The 16,208-nt window shown below is 41.8% G+C and overlaps 1 protein-coding gene across 1 annotated transcript; it reads left to right on the forward strand.

The window, feature by feature from the left end:
* The first annotated feature begins 930 nt into the window (after window positions 1-930).
* znf703 (zinc finger protein 703) lies at window positions 931-4,453 on the forward strand. Its single transcript, XM_026344307.1, has 2 exons — window positions 931-1,603; window positions 2,137-4,453. Exons 1-2 carry the CDS (start codon window positions 1,337-1,339, stop codon window positions 3,643-3,645), a joined length of 1,776 nt encoding a protein of 591 aa, XP_026200092.1. The 5' UTR covers window positions 931-1,336; the 3' UTR covers window positions 3,646-4,453.
* The last annotated feature ends 11,755 nt before the right edge of the window (window positions 4,454-16,208 follow it).

A 16,208-nucleotide genomic window follows, 5' to 3' on the forward strand; every position in this document is an offset into this window, starting at 1 on the left:
GCAGATAAATGGCAGCTGCCATTACAATCAAGGAGCAGGATGATGGCAGTACAGTGTGATAAGGCCAGCCTGTGTTGTGAAATGTCAAACAAGTTTACATATAAAAATGCCAGAAGAAAGGCTTGTTCACATTTCCTTTAGCAAGTAATCAGTAGACCATGGCACTGCTTTAGACATGCTGAATACAACAGTGTTGTAATAACTTGGATTACAGTTTGAGCCAAGCAATCTGATTAGTTGAAGAGGCATTCCAACCAGGATGGAAATCCCCCTAAAGCACAGCTTGTTGTTCTTTATGGAAAATAAAATTAAGTTACCGGACCAACTAATGCGCCAACCATGGAAGAACCCCATTGTCTCTTTTTGTTTTTTCAGTTTTGTGCTTAAACACATTCACGGTTATAGAATGTAATCCGGTGGCATCTGTAACTATAATAAAACCCAGCATCAGAGTTGTTTTGAAATGTGCAACTCTACATACAAAAGCTGAAGAAAAACATGATCATCACAGCAAAATACATACAAAACCAATCATGTGAATTTGCTTCATGCTGGTAAAATTGAATTAAGCCCCGTAGCAGCAGCTGTTTGTTGCTATAATTTAATAAACCTATCAACATAGCAGGGATATTCACGGACAGTGGGTTATTATGGTGAGATAAATGCACCTATTTACAGGATACATTTCTTAGAAAACTATACAGAGCATTTATTCTAATGTCTGCTTTGCATGTGGCTCATGCAGGTCATTGACACAGATTTTCAGCCATGCCTAAACAGCCTGGAGATGAGGGTGAGGTCAAGAGACAGACCGCGCCCCTTCACACTATCCCGCCCATGCTTACGAATGCCGACACTTGTGATTGGACGGTGGCTCATTGCTTAAAAAAAAAATCCCTCCTCTCACGTCGTTAGAATGTGGAAGAAGAAGTGAGGTACTGTGAGGCTGCTGCAGAGGGAGAGAGGTGTGCACATCGGAGGGTCTGTGACACACACACACACACAATCCTCTGCGGGGATATTCCTTCACTTGTCCCGTATTTTGATGAGCAGCGACTACTTATGGTGTTTTGTTTTTGACTCCATTTTTCTTTTGTCAACACTGGATAAAGGAATACTTAGGAATAATTAGCGAAGAGCCCGGTAAAGGATGACATTTGTTCCTCTTTAGAGACAGCTTGGGTCCGACACGGAGGACGCGCACTTCGCCAGTGCTCCTTTTGGATTACCGCACTCTCTTCTGCTGAATGTGTCACTATGAAACGTGCTGGTAAATGAATTTCAGCCCTTCGTCCACTCGTCACACGCCGTCGTCCCTCCTAGCGCCCCGATCCAGATGAGAGATCGCCCTGGTGGACCTGAACCGCTTTTACGCAGCCAGTCCCAGGAGCGCAGCGCCGCCGACGCTAGCGGTGATTCATACCGGACGGGAGCGGAGAGACAATCCGTTTTCACACCCTCGTCTAGTCCCTCGCCCTCGGATCCCTCGCGCCAGGCTAAAAGGCTTCCCATCCGGATCGTAAAGATGTTGACGGCGCACAGCGGCCACTTGCTGCACCCGGAGTATCTCCAGCCCCTAACATCGGCGCCAGTCAGCATTGAAGTAAGTGAATAAACAAAAAGGACATTTCATCCAAACTCTGCCCATTGATCTCTCATATTATTTGGTTTTGTTTTCCTACGTTATTCAGGTAATATAAACCACAAAGTGTAGGTTTCTATGAGGGTTGGTATAATAAAATGTCGTGCGCCATTTTACGCACCGTTTAAAAAAAAGGAAAACTTACGACAATTGATCCAAGTATTATTAGCCTGTTATGTTCATAGATTTTATTAAAGTAATCCATTTTCCCTCCATAAGGTTATTATTTTTTTCATTCTTTTTTAAACTTAAGTTAATTTTTACCTGCGACTCACTATATTCATGTTAGATATAAATACACAAAGTAGGACTATTGTTGACTTTCCTGTTTGTTTTGCTAAATATTTAGATAATTGTCAGCGAATTATTTTAATTATTGCTGGTGATAATTATAATTGTAACAGGGACAGTTTGTCCTATGATGCCAACATTAAATTAACTGTAGTTTGTTCACCTTCTTATTGAATTAATTATTTATTTTTTGTCTTCTATAGCTGGATGCCAAGAAGAGTCCTTTGGCTCTGCTGGCCCAGACCTGCTCTCAAATTGGCAAACCAGACCCCCCATCCTCTTCCAAGTTGGCCTCTCTGTCCTCCGGCAGCCTGGGAGACAAGGAGTCCTCCAGTCGGTCATCCAAGTCTGGAGAGCAGCACCAGTCCCTGGAGGACAAATCCAGCTTCAAGCCTTACTCCAAGTCATCAAGCGACTCTCGGAAAGATGTTCTAGGGACAAAGGGGCCTTCTGATAAAGCAGCATTCAGGGTGCCAAATGTAAGCACCAGTGGTGGCAGTGCTTCATGTCCATCCTTTCCTCCTCATTCCCAGTCACCCACCTCCAGCTCTCCTACCCTGCACACTCAGAGCCAGCCCCACAGACAAAGCCATTCCCCCTCCACGCAGCCCCAGCCACACTCCCAGGCCCCGCACATGGACAACAAAGCTGAGAGCTCAGAGCAGGCCAGCTCGGACATTAACAACAGCAGTGCTGGCAAAAAAGACTCAGATGCAACAAAATCAGGAATGGATGGAGCTCAGTTAGCAAACTCCAGTCACATACGCGCCAGCGCCAACTCTAGCAATGCCAGCTCTGCCAGCAGCCCGCGGCCGGAGAGTAAAGCCGACCCACAGGCCTCTTCACAGCCTGGCCTGGGCTCCGGGCACATTGCCCCCGTCTCCCCTTTTAAACCAGGACATTCTGTCTTCCCCTTGCCTCCTGCTACCATGGGCTACCACGGCTCTGTTGTGGGGGCCTACGCAGGCTACCCCTCCCAGTTTGTTCCCGGTTTGGATCCTACTAAGTCTAGTTTGGGCTTAGGTATTCCAGGGAAGCACACTAGCTCCAGCCCACTCACTGGAGCTTCACCCCCATCCCTAATGCAGGGCTTATGTCGGGACCCTTACTGTTTGACCTACCCCAGTGCCCCCCACCTAGGAGGCAGTAACTGCTCCACCTGTGTCCATGACCCTTCAAGCCTCAAGTCTGGTTTCCCCCTGGTTTACCCTTCACACCACCTTCATTCCCTGCACTCCAGCTCCTTGTCTTCCAGCACCACTCCGACCCTCTCCCACCCCCTCTACACTTATGGCTTCATGCTCCCCAATGAACCCCTGCCTCATGCCTGTAACTGGGTGTCTGTCGGAGGTCCCTGTGACAAGCGTTTTGCCACATCTGAGGAGCTACTAGCCCACTTACGTACCCACACAGCCCTGCCAGGAATGGTGGACAGTAAGCTGTTGTCAGCCTACCCTTCATCAGTCTCATCGACAGCCTCCTGCCACCTCCATCTGCCCCCGCCCAGCAGCCCAGGTACTCTGCCCAGCTCCTTCTCCCTCCGAGGCTCTCCAGGTTTGGGCCTGGCCCGCTACCATCCCTACAGCAAATCTCACCTGCCCGGAGCCCCAGGACTTCCTATGCCATCTATCCCCTCTTCATCAGCCTATTACTCCCCCTATGCCCTCTACAGTCAGAGACTGGGCTCAGCCTCAGCCCTTGGATACCAGTGATATTTGAAATAGTGTTGACGCCCACAGACTGCAGGCACCAGCTTGGACTCCAGAGCAGCCCTCAAGATGAATTCTTGAGAATGGGGTCATCACAAGTACAGGGCATCGTGCCTACTGTTGTGTCTGCCAGGAATACCACCTGTTAGCCTCAGGATTGTGACTCCAAAGGCAAAAGACCCTGTGACGATGGTCTGCAGCACAGAATGAACAGACTTTGAAAATGATGAAATTGTCAGACAGTCTTGATTTGGGTTTTGTTTAGTTTTTCTCTCTATCTGTCTCCCAGAAATGAAAGTCTGTATTTATTTTTCACTCAAGCGCTTGGTATTCAACTCTGGGGGGTGGGGGGTGGGGGTGGGGGTTTGCTGTCCAAATAAATTGTTCTGAAGTATTCTAACTAAAAAAGAACGATTTAAGTATAGTACATTTTGCCTATCATACATTCTAAAAATAAAAATATTGCACCATGATGAAGATGGACTATGAAGCTTTATTCTGGAGACCTCTTTTTATCTCCTCTCTGCTGTTGTTTTTTTTTTTTTCCATCTTCTACTGCATATTCAAACTCTGGAGAATTGCATGTCCATGAGAATTATCTTGAACAATGCCATTATTTTTATTTGTAAATATGCAAAGATGTAATATTTTTTCAAGCTTACTTGGGGTCAGCAGGTTGGGGTCACCGATGCAAATGGTACAAAGATAAGATAAGATGACATAAATAAAAACAATTAATGATGGCTGTGCTATCCAACCAACAGGAAAACATCTTATTTTGTTAAATAAATGATACTTGATTTGAACTTGATTTTTTCCTCCTTGATTACTATATATAGCACCACTCTTTGTCACAAAGGATGGAGTAAATCTTGCCAGACTGCTGCACTGCACTTATCTAGACCTATCTATCATTACGGTGGTTACAGCCGCTCTAAATGTGGCTATGTGTAATATTTCATGGCTCATATCAGTTGACAGGCCTGTCCCAAGGCGGACGGGCTGGGTCACATTAGCCCTGTTAGCTAGTCTCTGAGGACTTTCATTCCTCCTCCACTCTCCATCACCCACATTGCTTTTGTTGTTGCGAGTGCAGCTTTTAATTGCTGATTCTTGTTTAAGGGGCCTGAAAACAGCCTCCTCAGCAGAGCGGATGGCTGTGTGGAGTGGTCGCTGGGTCACCACGACTTCAATAATGACCTGAGGGAGGTGTCGACCCAGGATCTCCTCACAGTCTGATGGATTGGCCTGCAACACAAAGGCCAGGGCTGACAATGGGAGGTGGTTAATAGAGAAATATTCATCAAAGTCCTGACACCTCCCCTGAGGAGAGCAGGCTGTCTTACAGGAACCACAAACATGGAGGCCTCCGTCCTGATGTGAAGAGCCATTTTCCTGCTGCTCGCTCCTGTGCTGTGGTTTTCTGATGTCAGCGCTCTCGACTCAGAGCTGTTAGATACTAATTTGAAGGGAAGGAGTTGGTCTATCGTAAAGCAGCACCAGTGCCATTAGAGTGTTTGGGCCCTGATAATGCATCTGTGTCTCCACTCTATTTGGCTGACAGGGTGTAGGTGGTGCAGAGCGAAGAGGCTGTAGTCTCCGAAGCTATTGACCCCGACTCCCAGACTCCTCTACTCTCTCGGTTCATTAGCACTCCAGACAGGGGAAAGGCGAGCACAGGTGTCACTTGACAGGACCATTAACAAAATGGATGACCCTCCCAAACCATATCCAGCCCCTGCCACACCAGCAAGGTCACGGTGTCCTGATCACTGCTCTGGGTAGCTCTTCGGACAGTGCACTTATTTTTCTTCTATAAAACTAGAGCCTTGTGTGCACTTCTTTGGAAGAGGACAGACTTGCATTCTTGATGATGCTTTTTTTTATTGCCTTTTTAAAGTAGTCTGCATGAAATGGGTCAAGGATACATTGGATTTAATACTGTATTGCACATGTGTATTTAATGCAACATATTTCTTTTAAACTTGCAGAGTTATGCTATTAAAAATACTCTGGATTGTGTTGCCCCCTAAAGTTGTGTTGGTGAAGTACAGGTTATTGTGAAAAGGGCAGGTATGGAACACATTTGTAGTGTTATCTTTCTTTTGATATGCAAGAATGTGGATGTTGTATGGGATGCTGTTTGACAAACGGTAGATAGAGCATCGCGTACACTGGCTTCAATTTGAAGATGATTCACACTGGAGGTCATGCAGAGGGGAGAACTTTCAATCTTGTCAGGGGGGTGGAATTAATTCCACTGTTGCCAGTTTACACTCGTTCATCAAATGCCTCACTATTCTTCCTATCCCCACGCTCATCAATCTCCTCCATCTATCTTACCACCCCCCACACTCTCGCAGCTGAGTCAACACCCACACACTCCATTTATGTCGCCTGTGTGAAGCAGTGTGTGTGTGTGTGTAAGAATGTGAGCTGATCCCTAATCTTTTGTCCACGGTGGGTGATATAAGGCTAAATTCTGTGGGTCTTCTGGGACATAAATGTAAGCTTGACAAAAAACTTATGTTAGAACAAAACTGAAGTAAAAAATGTAGATTTAGTCATATTAGGACATTTCTAATCATCTATAAGCTCAAGGAGAAATTTCTGAAAACACTGAAATTGTCATTTTGTCAGTAGAGAATGACATAACATGACCATTTCTAGGTATTTTTAATCTACTATGACTTGACTGGTGAATCTTCAGTGCAAAAATGTAACTAAACTTCACAAAATTAATTTAGCATTATTATAGTTAGTTGTTGTTGCCATTGAATATGGCACTACAAAGCTTAGGTTAAGTGGAACACCTAAGTTACATATTACTTGTTTAACTCGTGCATAAACAGAAATAGAAGGAACAATTTGTCAAATAAATAAAAATAAATAAATAAAGATGATCAAGCATAATTCCCAAAACGCTGAACTACTATAAACACAAAACGAAGCAGAGGTCATATAAGTAGGCTAATAAAATAGTAGTTGAACGTAGAAGTCAGTCACATTAATGGTGGTTGTCGTAGTAACAGTGGCAGTAGTACGGGAAATGACAGCAGTAATCAAAATACTAGTAGTAGTATCAGTAGAGATGGTGATGGTGATGGAGGAGACTAATATTTTCCCTTCTGTGCGTCAGAGCAAAGATGGTGCAGAGTGCCACTGTGAGGTCCTGAGCAGCGGCTGACAGGCCTGGTGATTAATGACGACAGGGTGTGGAGCTGCTCTTCAATTAGACGCCAGCTCTACCCTGGCTCACCATCGCTGCTGACAGCTAGGACAGAAAAAGAGCGAGAGCCAGAGAGAAGGGTACTCTGTCTCTCTCTCTATCTTCTCTTTCTCTCTCTCTCTCTTTCGGTGTGTCTCCAGAACAAAACATTAACCTCAACTCCATGACTACCACCTCTGTGTTTAACATCAGGACACAATACAGAGCCTTCGGCACAGTGACCACAGTGTTAAAGTAACCCAGATGGCGTGAACACATCCCTCATCAGGGCCTGTCACACAATCTCTGCTTTATTTCTCCAAATAAACCCTGTGACTGATTCTTTTACATGCCTGTTTCAACTCCCCTTCATTCACGTCTGCAGTCAGGCATGCTGTAATACTCACTATGAAAACAATAACAGGCACATTAAAGACTTCCAGGTTGTTAGGTTGTGCACTGGCTGGAGACATGTCCTCCCACAGTTCTGAGTACTGAAATGTTTGTTTGATCAGAGAAATAAGACGATCATAAGAATGTAACTTCCTTTTCAGTAGGGTATAAACTTGTTTCATTTGTTTTTTGTTACTTACTGCTTTCTGTCAGGGATGAGGTTAAATGCTTGTGGGCCAGTAGGATGAAATCATTCATGACCTAAAGTATAAATGGAGCATGCATTCAGATTTAGATAAAGATGAAAACATTTGCAAAGATTCAATTCACTGATGTCCCAGGTTTTCAGATTCTCCTACTAGTACTTGAATGCATCATAACAGTACAGTGGTGGGATAAGTACATTACTTAAGTAAAAGTAGCAATATCATAGTGGAGAAATACTCACATTGCAAAAAAGGTCCTGCATTAAAAATGTTACTTAAGTAAAAATGTATGACTTTATATAAAGTTCAAGTATGCACAATATCACATTTGACAAATAAATGTAATCACTGATTCATTCACATGCTTGTCAATTTGATGTTGCAGCTAGTACAAATGTTCAACACTACTTTGATGGTTGTCAAAAATAAATGTATTGAATTTATAGTTAAAAATAAATGGATTGAATTCAAAGTATGAAGGAGCAGAAAATACTTAGGCTACAGTAGCCTACTTCAATAAACTAAAAAAATTATTTAGTTACGTCCATCACTGGCTACCATAATAGCAAGCACCTTTGACCTTCCCAACCAACTGTTTATTCGGAAAGAGTGCTGTTACTATCATAGCCTTGAAGGAATAAAGAAAATGCCATTTTGGGAAATAGCCTAAGCTTTCTTGCTAAGAGGTAGCTATGAAAATTGACAGATTTGTATTGTATGTATTTAAACTTGTGTGTCATTAAGCCAGGACTCAGGCTGTTCAAAGGCATTAACTGAGACAGAAAAGTCTTTTCAGTAAAAAGATATAGGCTGTACTTTTTTGGCAACAAAAACAGCATGTTACTGGTTAAACTGAACAGTCTTCATTCATTCATGCAACACCAGCACATTTTTAACACAGTTACAGTTTTTCATTTTTGATTTGAGCATAAAATCAGACATTGGAAAATTAACCGTTACTTGTTTTCTAATTTTGGTTTTGGAAACGAATGTTGTTGTGGAATTGTGTTTTGATTTTTCGTTTTGAATTGAAAAATGAATGATACACAGATTTATCAGATATCAATGGGGAAAAAATCATGCTGGATATCTGAACTTCTACTCAAATAAACCCTTTGAATGGCCCCCACATGTCAGAGCATGCTCCTAATAAGATGGAGTCCTGGAGTATCTCCTCACAGATCTGGACTAGGGCCACATTAAGATCCCAGACAGTCTGAGGTGCGACCTAGCAACATCAAATGGACAGAAACATAATGTCCCAAAGGTGTTCTATTGAATTTAGGTCAGGCGAGCATGGGTGCCTGTCAATGGTGTCAGTTCCTTAATCCTCCAGGAACTGCCAGCATACTCTCATCACATGAGGCTGGGCATTGTTGTGCACTAGAGGAAACCCAGGACCGGCTGCACCAGCGCAGGGTCTGACAACGGTTTCAAGGATTTAATCCCGATACCTAATGGTCCTGTTGTCTAGCCTGTAGAGGTCTGTGCCTCTTTCCATGGATACGTCTTCCCAGACCATAACTACCCCACCACCAAACTGATCATGTTGAACAATATTACAGGCAGCATAACATTCACATTTATCACATGAGCTCGGAGTGAACTTGCCTTCATCTGTACAAAGCACAATTCCATTAACGCCAAAGCAGCTGAAACTGCAGGGACACAACCCCCTGTGCCACTTACCCTACAACACCAATATGCCAGAAGTTTAACTGACTAGGTGCTTTACTTTGATTTGAAAGTGTTCCTTTAATTTCTTGGAGCAGTGTATATGAACTTTCCGTCAGAAGGTGGCTAACATAGCTAAATCATGAAGGCTGGATTCAGCGTGAACATCTAGCCAGCGAACAGCTAGCTAGCAGTCAAACAGCAGAACCAAATGTTAGCCCTGTCTGCCAGTTTTCTGTCTTCATGTTTAAGCTAACTTCACTTTAACTTCATTTTGAATGCATTGATACATTGCTGTGACAGTTGTCATTATGTATCAACGTTCACACCTAATTTTTTAAAACTCTTATGTGAATAATGTATATGTTAAATAAACTATTATTTAACTAGATGTTTGTGAAGTTGAGTTAGCATGTCACTAAAATGTTACCATTTTAAGGTCAGCAAATGACGCAGCACCGTCAGGCTAACAGAGCATATAAAATGGCTATATCATGTTGCTGAATCCTACACTAACGGTACTGTATTGTGATTTGTTTTAAAGCCTTTAAACCAGACTTTTGAACATTTTGCCATGCCTGGTCCTGATCCTCCTTTTTGACAGTAGTACAGTACTGACACCTAAAGATTCTGTAGATATTTAGTATTTACGTATTCTTTGCTGTGAGTCAGTAATGCCTTTCATGAAAATGAAATCGCATTTTAACTGACACTATACCCAAAGCCAAATGGGTTCTTTTTCCTAGGCTCTTCATTCATTTCTGGATTAGTAATAAAGAGGGGCTGTCAGCTCAGCTGTTGATTCATCTAGACTAATGGTGCATTTGATGAAGTTTTCATCCTTGGCAAATCTCACTTGGCCTCAGCACAGAAAGCAGCCCGGACGTGGTCTCCAAAGTTCCAGTGGTGTGAGTGATCTTTGTTAATAGACACAAGGTTCCAGCCACTGGTGGAGAAGTGAATGTTTCAATACAGGATCTGATGTACTGCTAATAGCGCTTGGACAGCGTGTCCAGCTGGATTCCATTAGCAGGCGCACTGGGAGATTGTGGCAAAGACGTCATGAGCGTTCGGAAACAAGCGTGTCTTGGCGGAGAATGAGAGGTAGTGCTGAGGGTTGTTATTCATGTTCTGATTGACAATTAAGTTTTTTCTTCCACTTTGGGACAGCCTGTGGTCACAGTGTACTCACTGTTAGCAACATGGGCCTAATGCCCATTATGTATCCCCTGGGTGAGCATCCAGACTTAAAGGCTACGATTATGGTGATTACTTTTACGTTATTCGCGGCACGACACGATAGGATACACCGTCTAAACCTACCTGCTATTAGCTGCTTCATTTTCTTCGAGAATCATGCAGCCACATTGCGTGTGTCACAGATGTAATGTAAGTCTACATCCTTTAGCCAAGTATTCCAAACATCATAGATGTCACACTATCTTTCTTCAGTCACTTAACACATATGAGATGTTTGGTAGCTGACTGACAGCTGTGTGTGACTTCAGCTGCCAGGACTAGACAGTGATCAGTGTGTGTGTGTGTGTGTGTGTGTCTGTATTCAGACATAGCCGTCTCACAACTGCTCAAACACATACATTATTCCACATGTCAACACAGCCTATAAACACACTAGCTGTATACATGACACATCTCTATACATTGCACATTCACTCAAAGCATTTCAGTTGCGTTACTTAGCCTGTGTAACCGTTCATTTAAGCTATGAATAACTGGGTATACTGGATTTATACAACAGCAGTGATGATTTGCACTTGGGCTGATTGTTTTAACATCACATTTTGTGATGTGCTTTATTTAATCATGCTGTTTTAGAAACCTAAAACAGCAATTTGACAGCACTATTACACTATTAAAAACTAAAATAGTAATTATTCTACAATTTATAAATAATTATCACAATGCACATGTGCAATACCCCTGATCAAATAAAGGAAGGAGAGTCTTTAATTACTGCAAAGGGGCAGAAATAATTCTAAAATATTAGTTTGGAATGCCATCGTAATGGTACATTAATGTACATTGTTCATGTATATACCTCTCAGAGGTTGGGTTCCCACATTACACATAGTCAGAGGCCCAAAGCTTGAGGTGAATGTGTGTTTACATGCTGCCTGCTAGTGAAACTCCCAGGGTGCAGTCTGGCCAATTCACTTTGGTCTCAAGAGTTCTAAATGATAAACCATCTGCCATCAAGTGTGGTGGAAGTCTGTAACTGGCCTTGAGTTTTGGGCTCCGACACCCAAATAAGATAGAGACACATGCATTCTCTCTTGGGGAAATAGTCCATTTGGTTTTGGTGAGTGTACAGGAAACATAACATGACACAACAACACCACCATCAAAATATGTGTTTTGTTTACAGCATGTCAAAGTCAGAGCCAGTCAGAGTCAGTCGAATTAAACATTGTGTCATGTATGTAACCCCAGATTCCTGAAGGAGAGAAGCCCAATACAAAAACAAGGTTTTCAAGACATAACACAAATCATCATTTCAAATTTTAACAAATTAGTTGGTAAATTGAATTTAAACCAGTATTTTTGTTTGACGGGATACTGTTTTGGGCATCACTCAGCTGACAGGGAGCCTTCCACAAGCTGACCAATCAAACAGAATTGGGGGGGGGGTTAAAGACACAGGAGCTTTTTTAATCTTAAGGCCAGAGGTATTGCAAAAAGAGACGTTATAGCATGTATTTGCCCCTCTCTAACTTGAAAAACAGATAAGTGTGTATTAATGGAGCCCCAGAATAAAGTATAAACCCTACATTTTGCATGACATGTCTACTTTAAAATGTGTTCAATTAAAGGGATGTATTTTAGCAAAAATTGAAAGTATCACAAGAGAGGACCAAACTAATGCAGTAGGACTTTTAACTTTAACCTTAAAGCTTGTGCAGGATCCTATGACGAAGCTTACCTGCTGTACACTAAATATACTATACCAAGCGATAAAACATTAATCCTATTGGAGGTAAACACTGTTCGGATGATATGTTATTTCAAAGGGGCTGTAATCAATACTTTAAAATTAACTGTGGATCACGTAACTATTGTTATGTGGAGGTGGGGGCTTGTACACATAAACCCACAGAGAATTACTGTATAACTCTAGCCTGCAGTTTATTTCAGCATGAAGGAACATTTAAGTATCTATCATTCATGTAATAGCATCATTTTCTACTCACCAAGCACCAAACACCAGACAAAGAGACAAAATGAGAAACTCTTTTGTGAACATTTGTGAGCATTTAGCAGCTAAAGAGCCAGATGTTTGCCTCAGGTGTTTGTAGAGCGTATAAAAAGCCAACAGGAGAGTTCTTCAGGTGACTAGAAACACAACTTGAATTACATACTAATGCTGCTCTGTATCCATAATGTGTGTATCTAAGGTATTGATGAAAGTCACAGGTAAAGCTGGGCTGACTTTATGCAGCTTCTTTTAGCTCCTCTTCCCACGTCTCCCTAAGGTGCTGCACAGCTCCAGAGCACCAGGACACTGCTGTGTTCGGTTTCCTTCACAGTGAACACAAAAAGCTCTCCTGTCGCACAAATGAAAATCAAGTTGTGATTTGTAATTTGTAATTATGTTGAAAGTGCAGTATGATTTTCACTCTTTCGATCCTAAGAGGGATTCAGCTCATTTAATTTTAATTGTACTTTTTTAATAACCTTGTGGTGTTGCTTAAACACTGTATGGCTCAACCGATTACAGCGTGTAGGAGCTCATGGTCAAATCCACCATTATTCTCACATGATACATTTTACATCACATGTTCTCATCGCAAAGTCAGTGTGTGTTTTTAAACCTCAACATGTGAAGACGTTTCTGGATCATGTTCGAGGTTCTACGTCCTCCATGGGTTTTCTGTGTTTGAATTTAGCATGGCCTTGTCAGTGACAGTGTGCGCTTACATATACAAGTTTGTATTAGCAGAGGCCTTGCGGTTTAATGAGTGAAAAAAAAAATCTTTTCCACAGGCAGTGTGATTATTTTTACTTTTTTGGAGAACCCTTTTAGATGTTGAGAGACCCCTCCCTTCTATAGTCCCTTAAGAGTGACTTTCCCGCATGACTACGATGGCGCTTGGGGCAAAAATGGGGAAGGGATAGGAGGGAGAACCAGGGTGGGAAGGGGTGGGAGGGTGGGAAGGCAAAACAGAGCTGATTATCCAAATACAGTCATTAAAGGGGAAATGTGTTTTTCAAGCTGTCAAGATGATTAATGGGCGAGAGCAAATCCTCACAAATGCTCTTGTTTAGTCTAACTGGCAGACACGATCCTGCCCATTGATTTATGGCAGGCCTGCTGTGTGAGACCATAGTGAGGTTAGAGGGTGTGTGTGTGTGTGTGTGTGTGTGTTCATGCCTGATTGTGTGCATGTTTATGGACGCCAGTGCGTGTGCGAGTGCGCGTGTGGCGGTGTAGAGGGAGAAAAGAGCGTGTTCGTGCTCATGAGCAGAAGGAGTTGAGGAGGGATCACAGAACAGAGGAGAGCACTGAGTAAATTCTCCTCATCGCCTTTCACCCTAGGCTCTGACAAAACAGCTACACAAACCAGAGGAGGTGAGCTAGGCCCTTTTTTAAACTTTATGGCTCCATGATTGAACATCAACAACAGGATCGATGTTACATCTAGAATGAATCAAACAGCTGTCCAGAGGTACTTAGGTTTTCATCTGTCACTTGCCAATATCCTCACAGATGAGATTGGAACAGAATAGGCAATATGGCTCTCATTGCTCAACTGTAACTGATGTTTATCTGGCCTGTGTCGTAGATAACATTACCTAACAACCCCTCTTGGCAAGCCAGTGCTCTTTAATAAACAACACAGTGTCAGGACATGTTTATAAATGAGCGTGATGTCTTAAAGGAACAGTATGACGTTTTATTTTATTTTAATTTTTGTTTTGCCGAGTGGTAGATGAGACGATATAGTATGATATGGCCATATTTCAAGGTTGGAAAAGTTTACACAAATGGATTATATGAAATACAAAAAGTTAATTCAACATTTTGTAAAAGGTTACTTAACCACTTCATTGCTGAGTGTTAGATTGATGTCTCATGGCAGCCAGCAGCTGATTAGCTTAGCTTAGCATAATGACTTAAAAAAAAACTAGGTAATAAAATCCACCTACAGTACCTGTATCTTCTATCCTGGAGTCTCCACTGATGGTGATGAATTAGAGAAAGTCGCTGCTTGTGTAAACCACCACCCTAGTCATTTTCTTGTATAGATTAAACAAACATCATATAATATGTTAATTTCAAGTGGTGCTGGTTGTTGGACTTGGTTATGGTTAGCATGAGATCCCAAAGCAGCAAAGCAAGGAGTTGATTCTGGGAGAAGTCTGTTTACCTCTTGATATGTGTCTCCACTTAACTTAATCTGTACCAGGCACGTGCACACATAGAGCCCAGGTGGTGCTCAGGCACCTTCCCCTTTTGATCTCTTACTTTATTAGTGTAATTTTTTTAAATATAAATGTTATCAGTCAGCTATGTTTTTTATGGCATCGCCTTCAACTAAAAACTTGCATTAAGTGTGGGTATTAGCTCAGAACTACAGAATTTGATTAAAGAAAGAAAAGTCACTAAAGTTACAACATGGTGCTGCATTTACTGCTCTACTGTGCAGTTTGAAATCCATCCACACACTATAGAGTGTAAAATAAAGAATGGAAATAGAAATGAATACATCAAATAATATTTGATACACTGATTTATTTTATTCACCATGTTTTTTAGTGATCCTAACATACAGACAGTATTTTGTCAGAATTATAGCTGAACTAACCATACTGAAGTATCATGTATTTACCTTTAGTATCAGCTGAAGCTTGAAGAGGTGTGTTATCAGCTGGCCAGCTGTTGAGGAGCAGGTCTAAGTCCTGTTTACTTTTACATCTTTGGGATATACCTTTTACCACATGTTTACCTTGAAATTAACTGTGCAGTGTATTTTATAAATAAGCAGACCAAAAAATTAAAATATCTTTCTATGTAATGCACTCCAGTCTGAATCCACCACCCACTATGACCTCTGTAATAAACATATAGTAGAATTATCACCTTTCTGACAGTTTTGACAAAAAACTGAGGAATTATAACTCTATAAATGTAGAAATCATGACAGGATTCGTGTGCATTACTACCATTACCACTGTAAGCTTGACACAACCACCAAAACCATTTGACATGTTTACATGTGTCTATGCACTCTGTATACAAGTGACAAGCAGTTCGTTTGCAAACTGTTAGTTTGGGTAAAACCTTGTGGGTGAAAATCACCGGTGATTATTGAATCATTTTTCACAGTAAAATTTGTGTTTTAGAAATCATAACATCAATTTCTGAGAACAATTAACTGACAAGGACAGCGGAAGACAAAGATATGAGCACCACCTACAGAAGCTGAAACTTCGACAAGAAAATTCAAGGAAAAACACATCACAGGACCTCCCACACTGTTTGTCTGACAGATGATCTCTGAGAAACACAACAGACACTAAACTCTCTCTCTCTCACTCATTTAACTGGATCTGAAAATGCTTGAATAAAGTATGAAAATACTTTTCAATATCAAATAATGATCTGTGCAGAAATTGTGTAGTGTGTAGTTTTCACAATGATATAAAAAAGGGAAAATACATTCCATCTAACATGTTAAGGATTAAAAGGATTAACTGCACACAGTTATAAAATCCATATGTTCTGTTTTTGTTTTCTTTTTCCTTTCTGTGCCCCCCTACTATTTGTTGCTGCGGTAACCCAGACTCTCCAGTCATAACTGAAGGTCCATTTTATTGCCTCTGAATAAACTAGGCCTTCAAGTGATTTTAAAACAAACTCCATTAATTTATTGCAAATACTTATTGACCCTGTTCTGATGGAAAGTCCCAGCGCACTCATCCCCTGAAGGTGAACACGTCACTGTGGAGCAGTCCAGTCCAGCTCTCCAGGCTGGTTCAGATGGATGACTAGCAGCTGTTGGCCCCACAACCTCCTCGCTCAGCACACCCATTAGGCCTATCTGTATGCAATTTCCTCATTCTTC

The sequence above is a fragment of the Anabas testudineus genome, chromosome 9 (assembly GCF_900324465.2).
Source record: "Anabas testudineus chromosome 9, fAnaTes1.2, whole genome shotgun sequence".
Classification (NCBI taxonomy): Eukaryota; Metazoa; Chordata; class Actinopteri; order Anabantiformes; family Anabantidae; genus Anabas; species Anabas testudineus.